The following is a 16,037-nucleotide window of genomic DNA, read 5'->3' as shown; positions in this document are numbered from 1 at the left end:
AATGATCCCTTGGGCAAACAAGTTCCCTAGGTTAATCATGTGTTTTGTGGAAAAGTATTTTATCTGTTTTTTTTAAACTTTGTAGTTTTTATCTTGTTTCCAGTTCTGTTCTAAGAGAGGTAGTAGGCCTGTTTAACTGCCTTTAATATTTTTAATATATTTTGTTTCTCTCTGTCATTACCTTTTCACTTCTCTTCTATAAATTAAACAAACCCTGTATTTTCAGTCTCTTTCCATGCCTCTAATCTATATATCACCTCTATTTGGATCTCATTTATTTCTGCTGTGTCTCTGAAATATTGTGAATTTACACTTTACCTGGAATAACTGTGCCACCTTTGACTTAACCTAATTGCATTATAGTATATATGAGAATCTTGAGTGCACAGAAGCAGTCCAAAAAGCTCACATTTTCATCCAGGTATGCAGAATAACACAGAGGTCTTGTTCCACAGAAGTTAGAGGTAATTTTAAAAAACCAACAATGTGTAGGAATAGTTCCTTCTGATGCATGCTAGCTTTCACTAGTCAACAAAAAAGGTGCTGCCTCTTCATCTAGCTTTGAGTTCCTCTCTGGGTTTCTTTAGTTTCCTGCGGTCTGTGTAATATCAAATATTTGAAGATAATTTTATTTCTATCCACTCTCATTTTATAGTATCATAGAATACTAGGACTGGAAGGGTCCTCGAGAGGTCATCGAGTCCAGCCCCTTGCCCTCATGGCAGGACCAATAACCACCTAGACCAACCCTGATGGGCATTTATCTATCCTGTTCTTAAATATCTCCAGGGATGGAGATTCTACAACCTCCCCATGCAATTTATTCCAGTGTTCGACCACCCTGACAGTGAGGAACTTTTTCCTAATGTCCAACCTAAACCTCCCTTGCTGCAGTGTAAGTACATTGCTTCTTGTTCTACCCTCAGAGGCCTAGAAGAACAAGTGTTCTCCCTCCTCCTTATGACACCCTTTTAGATACCCGAAAACTGCTATCATGTCCCCTCTAAATCTTCTCTTTTCCAAACTAAACAAGCCCAGTTCTTTCAGCCTTCCTTCACAGGTCATGTTCTCGAGGCCTTTGATCATTTTTGTTGCTCTTTTTTGGACCCTCTCCAATTTCTCCACCTCTTTCTTGAAATGGGGTGCCCAGAACTGAACACAGTACTCCAACTGAGGCCTAACCAGCACAGAGTAGAGTGGAAGAATGACTTCTCGTGTCTTGCTCACAACACACCTGTTAATGCATCCCAGATTCATGTTTGCTGCCTTTTTTGCATCACACTGTTGACTCATATTTAGCCTGTGGTCCACTATAACCCTTAGATCCCTTTTGCCCGTACTCCTTCCTAGACAGTCACTTTCCATTCTAGTTGTTCCTTCCTAAGTGGAGCACTTTGCATTTGTCTTTATTAAACATCATCCTGTTTACCTCAGACAATTTGTCCAGATCATTTTGAATTTTGACCCTATGCTCCAAAGCAGTGGCAACCCCTCCCAGCTGGTATCATCTGCAAATTTAATAAGCATACTTTCTATGCTAATATCTAAATCGTTGATGAAGATATTGAACAGAACTGGTTACAGTACAGAGCCCTGCGGAACCCCACTTGTTACACCTTTCCAGCAGGACTGAGAACCATTAATAACTACTCTCTGAGTACGGTTATCCAGCCAGTTTTGCCACCCACCTTATAGTACCCCCATCTAAGTTGTATTTGCCTAGTTTATTGATAAGAATATCAGGCAAGACCTTATCAAATGCCTTACTAAAATCTAGGTATACCACCTCCACTGCTTCTCCCTTTTCCACAAGGCTCGTTATCCTATCAAAGAAAGCTATCAGATTGGTTTGGTTTGGCATGATTTGTTCTTTACAAATCCGTGCTGGCTCTTCCTTCTCACCTTACCACCTTCTGAGTGTTTGCAGATGTTTTCCTTAATTACTTGATCTATTATCTTTCCTGGCACAGAAGTTAAACTGACTGGTCTGTAGTTTCCTACGTTGTTCTTATTCCTCTTTTTGTAGATGGGCACTATGTTTGTCCTTTTCCAGTCTTCTGGAATATCTCCTGTCTCCCAAGATTTTTCCAAAGATGATAGCTAAAGGCTCAGATACCCTCTCTATGAGCTCCTTGAGTATTCTAGGATGTATTTCATCAAGCCCTGGTGACTTGCAGACATCTAACTTTTCGAAGTGATTTTTAAATGGTTCTTTTTTTATTTTATCTTCTAAACCTACCCCTTTCCCACTAACATTCACTATGTTAGGCATTCCTTCCTTCCTTCAGACTTCTTGGTGAAGACCAAAATAAAGAAGTCATTAAACATCTCTGCTGTTTCCAAGTTTCCTGTTACTGTTTATCCCTCCTCACTGAGAAATGGGCCTATCCTGTCCTTGGTCTTCCTCTTGTTCTAATGTATTTATGAAGTTGTTTTTTTCCCTTTCTGCCTGTAGATAGTTTGAGCTCATTTTGTGCCTTTGCCTTTCTAATCTTGCCCCTATATTCATCCTTTTTAATTTGTCCTAGTTTCCATTTTTTATATGATTCCTTTTTTATTTGAGATCATGCAAGAGCTCCTGGTTAAGCCAAAGCAGTCTTTTGCCATATTTCTTTCTTTCCTAAGCAGCGGAATAGCTTGCTTTTGGGCCCTTAATAATGTGCCTTTGGAAAAAGTGCCAATTCTCCTCAGTTGTTTTTCCCCCCTCAGTCTTGCTTCCGCTGGGACCTTACCTACCCACTCTGAGTTTACCCAAATCCACCTTCCTGAAATCCATTGTCTCTATATTACTATTCTCCCTTTTACCCTTCCTTATAATAGTGAAGTCTATGATTTCATGATCACTTTCACCCAAGCTGCCTTCCACCTCCAAGTTCTCAATCACTTCCTCCGTATTTGTTCAAATCAAATATAAAACAGCTTCCTCCCCGGCAGCTTTTTCAACCTCGTGAAATAAAAAGTTGTCTCCAATGCAGTCTAAGTACTTATTGGATAGTCTGTGCCTCTCTGTGCTAGTTTCCTAACATCTATTTGGATAGTTGAAGTCCCCCATCACCACCAAATCTTGGGCCCTGGATGATTTTATTAGTTGTTTACAAAAAGCCTCTTCCACCTGGGTAGGTGGCCTGTAGTAGACTCCTAGCAGGACATCACCCTTGTTTTTCACCCCTTTTAGCCAACCCAGAGACTCTCAACACATCCATTTCCATATTGTCTGTTGGTGAAAATGTTCAGTTAATGGCTCTAGTAGAGAACGCTGGAGCATTATACTTTCAAATTTTCCCCTTCACAAAAATCTTTCCTTTTTTGAGCTATGGTCTTGATGTGTACACAGTTGGAAGGATGGTGTTGCTGTGTATCAGAGAGGTAGCCGTGATAGTCTGTATCTTCAAAAATGACAAGAAGTCCTGTGGCACCTTACAGACTAACAGATATTTTGGAGCATAAGCTTTCGTGGGCAAAGACCTCCTTTGTCAGATATGTGAGTGGGGGGGTGGGGCGGGGTGCAGGGTGCAGGGGAGGATTTAAAGAGGGAGCCTTGGTAAAGGGGAAGGCCAGAGCTGGCAAGGCCTGTTCAGTCAGGATGCAAATGGCCCATTATCGGCAGTTAATGTGGAGTTTGTGAACATCAAGAGAAGAAAGCAAGTCAGTTTATCAGGAAGGATGTGGTCTTGTTCCAGACGCATTAGAGGTAATTTTAAAAACCAACAATATGTAGGGATATGTTGCCATGTGCTCCACACAGCTGAGACCAGAAGATTCTTGCTAGCAATATCCTTAGATCCATAGATCTAAGATCTCTTATCTTTGTGTGCCAACTTGGTCTTCAGTTCCTTTCTGTTTCCTGTGGTCTGAGATGAAACCTGTTCAGTGTCTGGCATTAGCTAGATTCTGCCTTTAATTGTAATTAACTGTACATAGTTTTAAATGTAGGGTTTTTTAATACTTAATTGGGTTTGGTAGTTCATGTCCTACCTGAATACCATCCCCAGCACACATGGTGTGCCTATTGTTCCTGAGATTGCAGGATTCTAAAATAGTCTCAATGATGACCAGTGCCCTTTACTCCCTTGGTGAAGGTCACACCTCCTCAGAGATCCTTCCCAAGATGAACCTGCCATGTTGTGAGTATTGGCTTGGAATATTTCTAATGGATCATGTTATGAAGCCTCAGTCCAACCCTGGCCTGTCAAATGCCCTTGTACAGGGGTCCTTGTTATAAGTCCAGGTTATGTTCCTAAATAATGCAACTTATAGGCTGTGTCTACACTAGCCAAAAACTTCGAAATGGCCATGCAAATGGCCATTTTGAAGTTTACTAATGAAGCGCTGAAATACACATTCAGCGCTTCATTAGCTTGTGGGCGGCTGCGGCACTTCGAAATTGACGCGGCTCGTCCATACGGTGCTCCTTTTCGAAAGGACCCCAGCTACTTCGAAGTCCCCTTATTCCTATGAGCAAAAGGGGATTTCAAAGTTGCTGGGGTCCTTTCAAAGAGGAGCCCCGTCTGGACAAGCCACGCGACGGCAAGCCGCGTCAATTTCGAAGTGCTGCGGCTGCCCGTATGCTAATGAGGCACTGAATATGAATTTCAACGCTTCATCAGTAAACTTCGAAATGGCCATTTGCATGGCCATTTCGAAGCTTTTGGCTAGTGTAGACGTAGCCATAGTGAAATGACGTATAAAGGGAAATTAATATGCATAAGGAGTAATGCTTGAGATATGTTCCTCCCTTCAACACAGCATGCAGTCTGTCCCTGCCTCTAGCTGCCTTTTCTGGGCAGTGTGGCTGCCTCCCCTGCCTCCCCCTTCACTGCCTGGCTGCATGCTGTGCAGTACAGTACCTGTATAGGTTGTACTTCTCTTATCCAGCACTTTCAGGACCTGACCCAAGCCAGATAAGAGAATTTTCTGAATGAGGGAAAGTCATCTTCCCTCAGCCCCCGCAGCCAGCTCCTGACTGATCGCATATTCTGGCAGCCAGGTTCCAGCTTCTGGCTGCTCTGGGGTCCTGTCAGCCACCGTCAACCATGGCTCCTGCCGTCCACAGATACAAGCAGACTGCGGCTGTTCAGAGCCGCCGGCCCAGCTTCCCCCCAGCTCCTGCGGCTCCCTGTCAGTACTCCCTCTGGCTCCCCACCAGTTCCCTCGGCTTCCTGTGGCACCCTGCTGGCTCCCCACAGTTCCCCCAGTGGCCTCCCCAGCTTCCTGCAGCTCACTGCTGCTCCCCTGCTGGCTCCCTACAGCTCCCTTCTGCCTTCTCCCACCCCCAGCTTCCTGCCAATCCCCCATGACTTCAGGGCTTACTTGCAGGGCCCCTGCACTACAGCGCCTGCTGCCCAACCACTGCACAACTCAGCAATATTCGTAGCGTTTGGTCCCTTGGCCCCCAGATGAGGTTCATGTTGATCAATGTGATGTACAATGAATTTACTTTGCTGAATTAATTACCAATGTATATGTAAAACAACTTACAGCGAGGCACCTTACAACAAGGATCACCTGTATGTCAGGAAACCCTGCTCCAAAGTCAGTGGCCTCCAGCTCCAAGGTTTGTAGGAACAGGGCAAGGGAACAGTAAAACTGGGACATGAGCAATGAAGGAAGCACTCTCACAAGAGATAAGTGGGGGTGGGGGTGTGTGTGTGTTTAATTTCTTATCTAATAAGATGGCTTCTTGCTCATCAGTCTCCAAACGCGGACTGTCTGGTTACGTGGACTCTCTCCTCAGACCCTATGCCACCAGCACTCCCAGCTATCTCCGAGACACCACTGACTTCCTGAGAAAACTGACAAAACTTCTGTCGACCAGTGTGTGGCCACACACAAAAGCCAATAGAAAGAGCACTCTGCTCAGCTGACAGTGTGGCTGGGCTGCCCGGCTGCTCTCTTGACAGAACAGGCACCTGGAAGCAGAGCAGACAGCTGCCCATGTTTCTGGATGCCCTGTCTGTCAAGAGAGTGGCCTGCGGAGAGCCACACAACTCTTTTTGTGGATAGAATCTGTCAACAGCAGCATTATGCCTCACAGCTGAGAGGCAGAACACTACCAGCAAAAGTGTTGAGTTTGTTGACAACCTGTTGACAAAATGCATATTGTGTGTGGACATTCATAAAACTTGGTAGTGTAATAGTAGCCTATGAGTGTACAATTTCACATAGCAAACTACCAAATGTTAATGTCAGAATATGATTTTATTAATTAGACTAAATTTGAGGACGTCGCTAATCCCACAAGGGTCTAGGCTTCAGTTCCAAGCACTGGTTGAAGTTAAATTGCTTGTGAGTGCACTCCTTCAAGACTCAGCTTCTGTGGTCGTGCATTGGGTGTTGGAGGGCTGAAGCCATATAATTCCCATGTATGTCCAGTCCAGAGTGGAGGATCAGCCCTGAGAGGGAAACTGTTTAATGAGAAGACAGATTAGCTGTTGCATTCCTTGAAGAACTAGAGAGAACCTCTGCTCATTAGGCATCTGTACTCAAGCACTATTAAGAAATAAAACAAATCTTAACTCTGTACCCAGCCCCTTAACCTTTTTATTGTCAAAGGGGTTATGAATCACTCAGGAAGCATTGTATTTGCTATATTGCACCTTAAAAATGTCTCTTTCTGTGCCCACTAGTTCTTCTAATCCCAGGCTGTCATCAGAAAGTACTTTTGATGGAAACTTTTTAGACCTGTAAATGAATCCCTGTGCCATAGCACTTGTTCAGGACTGTAGTATCCAATTTAGTGGCCACCCAGCTTGCTTTTCCCTGGCCTAGAATCTTAGAAGAGGCAAAGGGTCCCTGAAATAATTATTCCCTGGTACAGCAATAGAGTGGCTCTCCCTTTGTTACCAAAGGAAAAAAAATCTTCCTGTCCTCCTTCAGCAACCGCTCTTTCAAGCTGATGCTCCAGCAAGAAGCAGACTTCTTCCTCTATCTAGGAGCCATACAGCTGATACCTTTTTAGCACGGGGGGCGGGGGGGGGGGATTTTATTCAGAATAGTTCCTCCATCAATAAGGAAGACAGACGTATTTTGGATCTTAGGCAGTCAAACATCTTCAACTGCTGCATGAGATTAAGGACGATCATCCCGGCCTCTCTAATATCATCACTGAACAAAGGTAATTGAATCTACTGTGTTCTTTTGTTCTCAGTTCACTTTAACGTAAGACTCTAATCTGTATGTGTCAGGTTCTTGAGTTGCATTGTGGGCTGTGACCACTGCCATTACTGAATGCTTCCCTTTGCTTTTGCAGTAGTACCAAGGATGAACACAAAGGTCCTATGAGTGTTGCTCACCAGTTTTCCACTACTTTGAAAACTGATTACCAATACGAAGATCTCATCAAAGACGAAATCAATATAATCAGCAGGCCATGTCTTTCCAGAGCCCACATAAATAGTCTTTCAAATCAAAGCCTGAATCTCAACAATCTGCTTTCTGCTCATCTTCATTGAAGACCAAACATCTGATTTGGTGTGAGAATTAACAGTTGAGAACCAATTGGCAAGGATTCTACCCTTCCTCTCTTTGGGGACAGGACAGCCCACTTTTATCAGCAAATGGAGGTTTATGATGTCCTCAAAATTGCATAAAAGGGCTCTTATGTTCAGTATGAGAAGCTGTGCCCTTTCAATTCCCCTACATTTCTCTTTTCAGGAAACCATGTCCCATCTCTCTTCTACTTCAGAAGTGCAGAAATTGCTTTGGTTGGGGGCTGTCGGGAAAACATCCAAACACCATGAGGGTGGCAGGGGTTTTATTATAGACTCTTTGTAAAAAAGGAGAAGGTTGTGGGGTGCTAATGCAATTTCAGATTTAAGGAACTTGAACAAACATGTTTGGAAGCTTTGGTTCTGCATGCTAATTCTGGCCTTCATAATCCATTAACTTTTATTTGTGGATTAGTTTTCAACTCTTGATCTGAAGAATGCATTTTCTTCTATTAGACATAGTCATCAGAAATACCTTTTGTTTTTTGGTGGCAGGATGCCATTTCCAGTGCAAGGTGCTCCCATTTGGCTTGTCCACAGGACCAAGAGTATTTTACATAATGCCTCTCTGTGCTAATGGCTAAACTAAGAAAGCAAGATACTTTTGTTGAAGGCTGCTGTTCACAAAAGCCTCATAAGCCACATTTGTTATATAATCACTCTTTTCCTAGACCTGGAACAACTTACAAATGTCAAGTTGAATCTGTTCAACTTAATATTTTATTCTTAGTTGCTATATTGGACTCAGAAAAGCCTTTTTACCAAAAGAAATTTTTAAAAATGGTGCAATATATTTTGAACATTCAAATATGTCAGACTTTAAGTAATTTTCTTCCTGAATCTCATGGCTATTACTACTTATGTGAATCTCCTTGAACATCCCCCAGTTAGGCCAGTGCATCATTGGAGATATCAGCACAACAAGCCAAATCTGGATGACCTTAAAATGTTAGTGAGCATTTATTGAGGAGGTTTGGAATCACTGATGTAGTGGGCAGTCAGAGCAAAGGTCTTCAGAGACATCCAGTTCAATCCCCTTACCCTCACTGATGATGAAACTTCAGAAGTGTTGTACAGTGGTTGAGGGATGTGTACATCTGAGTTGTGATACAGTTTGAGATTGCTGGGTTTCTCAGTATAGGAACTTGCACATAAACATATTGGAGTTAAGAGAAACTTCATCAGGCCTCCACATACATGGGAAGGTTGTTCAAGTCGTGACTCACAATACATCCACTATGTTTTACATCAGCAAAAGGGGGTGCTCACTCTACTCAGCTTCATGCAGAAGCAATTTATGGGACTAGTACATTCTGTATTACGAATTAAACATGGTGGCGCTGCATTTAGTAGGAGAAGACAACGTAATTGATCTTCTCAGCAGCAGTTTTTCTCAAATGCATGAATAATCTATTAAGGATCACTTGACTCTGAGTATATGTTTCCAGAGGGGGTTGACCAGATGTAGACCTGTTTCTGCTGTAAGATTCAACAGAATGGCATCTTTCCTGCTCTAGAATGGGAAGAGACAGTCTATCTTGTATCCTTCCTTCCTTCACTCAGGAAGGTGCCTTCTTTGTTTTCTTCCTCCCCTTTTTATTCATCCAGAAGTGGTGAAGCTGGTTAGTCAGGGTTGGGCAAAGATCATTCTGAATGCTCTGGTTTAGCCATACTACCAGAGACTTATGGACCTGCTTCAACTCTCCTCTAGGGTCTTCCCATGTAATCTTCCTTCTCAGCCACAGAGCAGGATCATTAATCTAGATCCATGGTCTCTTCACCACACCACTTGGGCAACCAAACATTTGACTGTTAATTCTTGCAGAAATATGTGTGTTTACAGAGATACAATCTTATTGCATTATACTTGTCACAGAATCTTTTGCTTGCTTTGACAGTGTCCCTGCTGCTGAGATTTGCAAGGCTATATTCTGGACACATTTGCTTTTGCTAAACATTGTGGACTTAATTAGCATTCAGGGGCTGATGCTAGGTTTGATAGTGATTTTTCAGTTTCTGTTCAGTTCAGGCTCCGTGTTCTCCAATATGTTTTCTGCACTTATCAAACTACCCATAGGTAGGAATATGTAGAGCTATTCAAAGAAGAAATGAAGGTCAGTTCTGTGTTTGAGATGGCTCTGCATATTATACTTCCCTCCCATTGTCTCGTTGTTCTGTATTTCTGGCTTGGTGGTGGAAGGAGCTGATGTGGTAGAGGCCATTGTGCCTCCTTTTTTAGCTTCAAAATATTCAGGGATGAAGGAGGTGAAAGGGATAAAAGCATAAGCACCATAACAGCCCCTGCATGGAGAAGGTTCTCCCATTAGGCAGCTTTGTGTGGCACACTACCCATCTTGAAGATACAGATCTTCTGACTACAAATAAGTAACTTTCACTGCCTGAAATTGGTGGATTTTTTTTTTTCCAACTGCAGGGCTCAGTTTTTGTAGATATGATAGGATACAGTTTAAAAAAAAATTCTAAATTGGAGAGAGGGATAGCTCAGTGGTTTGAGCATTGGCCTGCTAAACCCAGGGTGTGAGCTCAATCCTTGATGAGGCCATAAAGGGATCTGAGGCAAATAGATAATTTAAAAAGAAAAGGATGGTGCTTGGTCCTGCCATAAGGGCAAGGGACTGGACTGGATTTCCTGAGGTTTCTTCCAGTTCTGTGAGATGTGTATCTCCATTTATTATTATACTCATCCCTCATTTAATGAGTACTTTACTAACGAGTACTTGCTAAAATGAGGAACAAATACACCTAATCTTGTTCACTAAATGAATGAACTTCTCCCGTTTATCTGAACGGGGTCCCTGGCCTGAGGGGGAGACCCGCATCCCCGTGGCTGGCTCAGCTCCAGCCATGGGATCCCTGGCTAGGGGACAGGGAAACCAGTAGCCCTGTGGCTGGAGTGGAGCCAGCCACAGGGTCCCTGGCTAGTGGGGCAGGGAAACGGTCTCTGGCTGGGGGCGGGGAGACCAGCAGCCCCATGGCTGGAGCATAGCCAGCTGCGGGGTCCCTGGCTGGGAGACGGGGTGACCTGCGGCTGGAGTGGAGTCAGCCACAGGGTCCCTGGCTTGGGGGGAGGGGAGACCTGCAGCCCCATGGCTAGAGCCTTTTCCCTCCCTTCCCTCAGACATACAGCTGTCTGACAGCCCTGCTGCTGGGGGAAGGGAGGGAGAAGGCTCTTAGCCTGGTTTCCTCCCCTGCCCTAGCAGAAACATGAAACTGACCAGCCATGAGCTGATCAATTTCTCAGCCTGCAAGCCATGGGGAGACTGGAATCAGCCTGCCCCCGGTTTCCAGCTCCTGCCACTCTGGGAGCCAGGAAACTGACCAGCCCTGGTGGTTCCTGGATCCCCTTCCCTTGCAGGAAAATTCAAGTTATGCAGGGGTTGCAGGAACAACCCCTGGGTAACTTAAGGGTTTACTGTATTAGACCCGCCCCCCCGCCCTGCAGACCTCACCCTTGACCAGGTTATAACCCCACCCAGGTGCCAAACCACCCCCCAGCCTTACTCTCCTGCAGCCCCAAACTGCCCCCAGCCTTACAACGCCCCCTGCAGCCCCAAACTTTCCCCATCTTAGAACTGCACCCCCCCGCATCCCTAAACAGCCCAAGCCTTAGACACTCCTCCTCTTTTTCCTCTCGCAGCCTTTTCACCTGGGCTGCTAGGCTGGGTGGCTCCCCCAGCCCTCCTGCTCCCAGCAATTAACTCAAATGTTAAGGTTTCAGCACCTAGGCATAAGGTATTTGCTATCCCTAGTGATAGAGAGAGCTGCCATCTCCTGCAGCTATCTGTATTGATAGATATCTGCCTGAGGCAGCAGTGTTAAGAAACTGCAAATGGCTTCTTTAACAGCCACATGCAGCTGGGAACTGCCCAGCTGGCAACCTTTAACAAATCAATCTTCACTTTACATACGTACATTACATCCTATTTCTGGTGCCAAACTATTCAAATACATCAGAAAAGTACCTAAACTCAACTGGTTTATGTCAAGTTACAAGCACTTGGAACGAACTGGAGACTTTTACATGTATTTTAATAGGAATTTAGTGTCATTCTTTTAGTTTTAGTGTATGAGCAGAAATTTGGGAACCAATTGTGCTCGTTTAGTGAGGGATCAATGTATGTATTATGGGTTCCAGTGGTATCCCATTTTAAGTGTAGAGAAGATCACTGATATAGGGTAAAAGCACAAAATTTGTAAAATATACTAAATGCTGGAACTACAGTTTGTTTTCCAAAATATTAAAATTTGACTTATGATTTTAGTACTTAAATCAGATATCTGATCCTTAATTTAATATTATGCTTCAATTCCAGAGGGAAGTTTGCAGTGGTGAAGAAGTGTGTCAAGAAAGATACAGAAAAGGAGTTTGCAGCAAAATTCATGCGAAAAAGAAGAAAGGGCCAAGATTGTCGAATGGAAATAATCCATGAAATAGCTGTCCTTGAGTTGGCACAATGCAACCTTTGGGTCATTGATTTACATGAAGTTTATGAGACTGCAACAGAGATGATCTTAGTTCTGGAATAGTAAGTATTAATTTCATATTGTAGGGTCTTACACACGTGTGTAAAATGGAGTGGAGGGAGCATAAGCGAGCGAGAAATATGCCTGCATATCTGCACTAAATACTGTGTGCCCAAACAACAACAAATCTGAAAAATGATATTTCAATACTTAGTTGCTATGATCACCTGATTTTGTGCCTGAAAGAAGGAATGATGAAATGAGGAATTACAGGCAGTTACATGGGTTCAAGTGACTGTTGTGGACTACATCACTTTCCCTAACGTAACCAAATTTATAACCTATGTGTAATAGGTTGCCCTGTTTGTACTATATATTTAGCTGTGTTATCTGATACACCAACTCCTTGAGGTATATTATTTCATTAGAAAACTTAATCTAATGTGAAGGCACAAGACAGTAGATTTTTGTCTCCTGATAAAAGTAGGGGTGAAGGATGCTAGGCATGTGCCTGCATTGTTCTATAGACTCAAGCATAAACACACAGATTGAACCTTGCCTCCTGACCAGTGTAAGGCGAGAGAATTTGCCAGACTATGGGAGGTCAGTATTGTCTAACAGCATTACCAACACTTCCACTGCTTAATTGGCTTTTGGAAGACATTTAGGGGTAATTTACAGCTCTATAACAGAACACAACACTGAGTGCCAGGACTGGTGGTTGTAAACAAGCTTTATGGGACTGTGGGGAAACTTGGTCACGGCCATGATAAATGGTCATCCAGCTAACAAATCGTGCTGGATTATGGATGTTACCAGATGAGAGAGTTCTGGATTAGAGAGGTTCAACTTGTATTAGTTTGGGTGACTATAGGCTTGTATAGTAACAGACAGGGAGCCGTGCTAGTCTAGATACTATCAAAACCTTGTACAAAGTTGGGACTTTTCCTTGCAACAAAGCCCGCTGCCAGCTTTGTCCACATATCTATTCTGGCGATACCATCACTGGACCTAACCAGGTTATTCACAGAATCACAGGCACATTCTCACGTTCCTCAACTAACATCATATATGCCATCATGTGCCAACAATGCCCAGATGCTTTGTATATTGGACAGACTTCAAACTCTCTCAGACAAAGAGTTAATGGGCACAAAACAGACATCAAAACATTCTTGATCCACAAACCAGTTAGTCTACATTTTAATGGAGTGGGCCATTCTGTTAATGACTTAAGAGTTTGTGTCTTATTGAAGAAGAATTTTCAGTCTTCTTTAGAAAGAGAAGCTGCTGAACTCTTTCATATTCAAATTCGACCCATTAACACGTGGTTTGAACCGGGATGCAAATTTTCTGGGACACTATAGGGGCTCTTTGGCAAACTTGGCTTAATCTAATTCTTGACTTCCCCAACCCCAACCCCCCCTCCGCCCCCTCTGCTCTCTGATTTGCTCACTTTGATCATTTTTTTTTCTGATTTGACAACTTTGATTACTGTTTTTGGTTCTCTATGCCTTAAATATTGAGTCTGTTCTGGTATGGCTATGGTCTGAAGAAGTGTGTCTGTCCCATGAAAGCTCACCTAATAAATTATTTTGTTAGTCTTTAAAGTGCTACTTGACTGCTTTTTTGTTTTTTATAGGCTTGTATGTCCATTCTGAATATAACACTTTTTTTCCTGTGCTGCCAGTGAGTGCCCCTTCTTACAGTGATGTATTTTAACCACTGCCTTATGGCATTATTGCAGACAGGTTCCTAAAGAGAGCTGAAACTTCAATTATTTTTCTGTCTCAAGAAGAAATATAAATCTACAGCACAGATTTATTAACTGGATCTACAAATCCATGCAAATCTAGCATATAAGTTTCTTGATAGGATGAAATAAAAGGTAGTTTGAAGGAAGACGTTAATAGTGACACTATGCTTCAACTACAGTTTCTAGTTTGCATTCTGCCACTGAAGATATATGGCCTTGGGAAACTCTCCTATTAGAATAGATATTACTGATGTTTGTAATGTGTCGTCTTCACTGTAGTCTTCTGCTAATAAGAATCTTTTTTTTTCCTTTTCCTATGCTCAGAGAAGGCTGCTATTGTGAGTAAGGCCATAGGACTCTAAGATCTGAATTCAGTTTCCTGTTCCACTGTAGAATTTGTGATGTTCCTAATGTTATACAATGGCTTTGGACCTTTGCTTTCTGTCCTATAAATTGGTGGTAAAATTAGGGTGACCACCTGTCCCATGTTAGATAAAAAGGCATCCTAACTTACTTTTAAAAAGGGACTAATTGTCTCATATTTGAGCTTTCCGCTGCTGACCTTTTCTGCCAGCAGCTGCACAGGTATATTGAAAATGCAAAATGTATATCGAAACAGTGCTCAGCTATTTCAAAATAGAGCATCCAGACACAATAGAGCCTATTTTGGATTAGAGCCCTTGGGCGCACTATAGTTTATTTGGGGAGGGAGGTGGGAAGCTGTTCCCTGTCTACACAGCCACTATTCCAGAACATCTGTTTCAGAATAGGCTCTATTCCTTGTAGAATGAGATTTACCAAATTCAAAATATGCCGTCCATTGTTTCAAAATAGCAGTTGCATTATGTAGATGCTTGCAAAGTTATTTCAGAATAGTGGCTGTTATTCCGAAATAATAACTTTGCCATGTAGACACACCCTAGGAGAGAATGGATATGTTTCTGGCAGGTCAGAAGCCCAGTTGGTGGTAGTATAAATTATTACCTGCCTTGGTGAGAAGTCTGGTGTTCAAGTCTCTGATTCTTGTTCTTAAGCTAACATGGATTAAATAAAACTGTAATCAGAATGTTATGCTTACCAAAGCCCATACATTTGAGCAGCTCAGTTAAATGGAAGAGGGGCTGTAGAACTGTGGTGGGCAACTGCATGTGGCCCATAAGATAGTTTGTTTACAGTTGCTCATGCATAAGGTTGCCAGATTCTGCTGTTTTTCAGCATAGGATGTTGGGATTTTTTTTGTTTTTGTTTTGGTTTTTTTTCTACCTTTACTACAAAAGTTACATGCCCTTAAAGCAAGGACACGTGAAGTGAGGTGCCTTCTGACTTCAAGCAACATTGTGAAAGCCATGCACTCCCTTTGCATCTGCATCCAATTGAAGTGCTGCTACAGTTCAATCGATACACCCTGCAGATTCTTGGTACTGAAGCACAGTTGGCAAAACTACCCTATCCTGGGGAGTCCATCTTGGTTACCACAATCTTGCAGCCCACTGAGTTGAAAGAGGGACACTCATGAGGTGCACTCACTAGCCTAGGTTGCCCATCAATGGGGATTTATTTTTAAAATAAATAGTGCACTACAGCACAACCTCAGACTTACAAACTGACCAGTCAACCACATGCAATAAGGCACCAGGTGTGACGGGGGCGGGGGGGAGGAGAGAGAGAGAGAGAGAGACACACACACACACACACACAAAGGCAAATTCACATTAGTACTTATCATAGAATCATAGAACAATAGAGCTGGAAGTGACCTAAAAAAAGCCATCGAGTCCAGCCCCCTAAGCAGGACCAACCCATCAGATCAGCCCCACCAGGGCTTTGTTGAGGTGAGACTTAAACACCTCCCAGGATGGAGACTCCACTACTTCCCTGGGTAGACCATTCCAATGCTTCACCACCCTCCTAGTGAAAAAGTTTTTCCTAACGTTCAACCTGGACCTTTCCAACCACAACTTGAGACCATCGTTCCATGTTCTGCCCTCTGTGACCACTGTGAACAGCCTGTTTCCAGCCTCTTTGCAGCCTCCCTTCAGTAAGTTGAAGGCTGTTATCAAGTCCCCCCTCAGTCTTCCTTTCTGCAGACTAAATAGTCCCAATTCCCTCAACCTTTCTTCGTAAGTCATATGCTCCAGCCCCCTAATTATTTTGGTTGCCCTCTGCTGGACCCTTTCCAGTGTATCTACATCCTTCCTATAAATGGGGGCCCAGAACTGGACACACTACTCCAGATGCAGCCTCACCAAAGCGGTATAAAGAAGAACAATCACTTCTCTGGATCTACTGGCAATGCTCCTTTTGATGCA

The 16,037-nt window shown here is 43.2% G+C and overlaps 2 protein-coding genes across 7 annotated transcripts in view; one reads left to right on the top strand and one right to left on the bottom strand.

The window, feature by feature from the left end:
- Nucleotides 1–16,037, bottom strand: part of COA1 (cytochrome c oxidase assembly factor 1) — a 210,530-nt gene that overhangs the window by 86,750 nt on the left and 107,743 nt on the right. For 5 of the 6 annotated variants that reach the window (XM_074988073.1, XM_074988072.1, XM_074988075.1 and 2 more), the window contains one exon: nucleotides 6,193–6,404. The exons of the other annotated variant lie outside the window; for it this stretch is intronic. In XM_074988073.1, the coding sequence (XP_074844174.1) occupies nucleotides 6,307–6,404 (98 nt within the window). In that variant the 3' untranslated portion in view covers nucleotides 6,193–6,306. Of the gene's footprint in view, nucleotides 1–6,192; nucleotides 6,405–16,037 lie in introns of those variants that run through there. 6 annotated transcript variants of the gene reach the window in all.
- STK17A (serine/threonine kinase 17a) overlaps nucleotides 1–16,037 on the top strand; it is a 47,856-nt gene that overhangs the window by 7,554 nt on the left and 24,265 nt on the right. The window contains exon 2 of the mRNA XM_074988071.1: nucleotides 11,822–12,034. Within this exon, the coding sequence (XP_074844172.1) occupies nucleotides 11,822–12,034 (213 nt within the window). The remainder of the gene's footprint in view (nucleotides 1–11,821; nucleotides 12,035–16,037) is intronic.

Source organism: Carettochelys insculpta, chromosome 2, assembly GCF_033958435.1.
Source record: "Carettochelys insculpta isolate YL-2023 chromosome 2, ASM3395843v1, whole genome shotgun sequence".
NCBI classification, from domain to species: Eukaryota; Metazoa; Chordata; order Testudines; family Carettochelyidae; genus Carettochelys; species Carettochelys insculpta.
The sequence above is the reverse complement of the archived record's forward strand: the minus strand, read 5'-3'. Positions and strand labels throughout refer to the sequence as shown.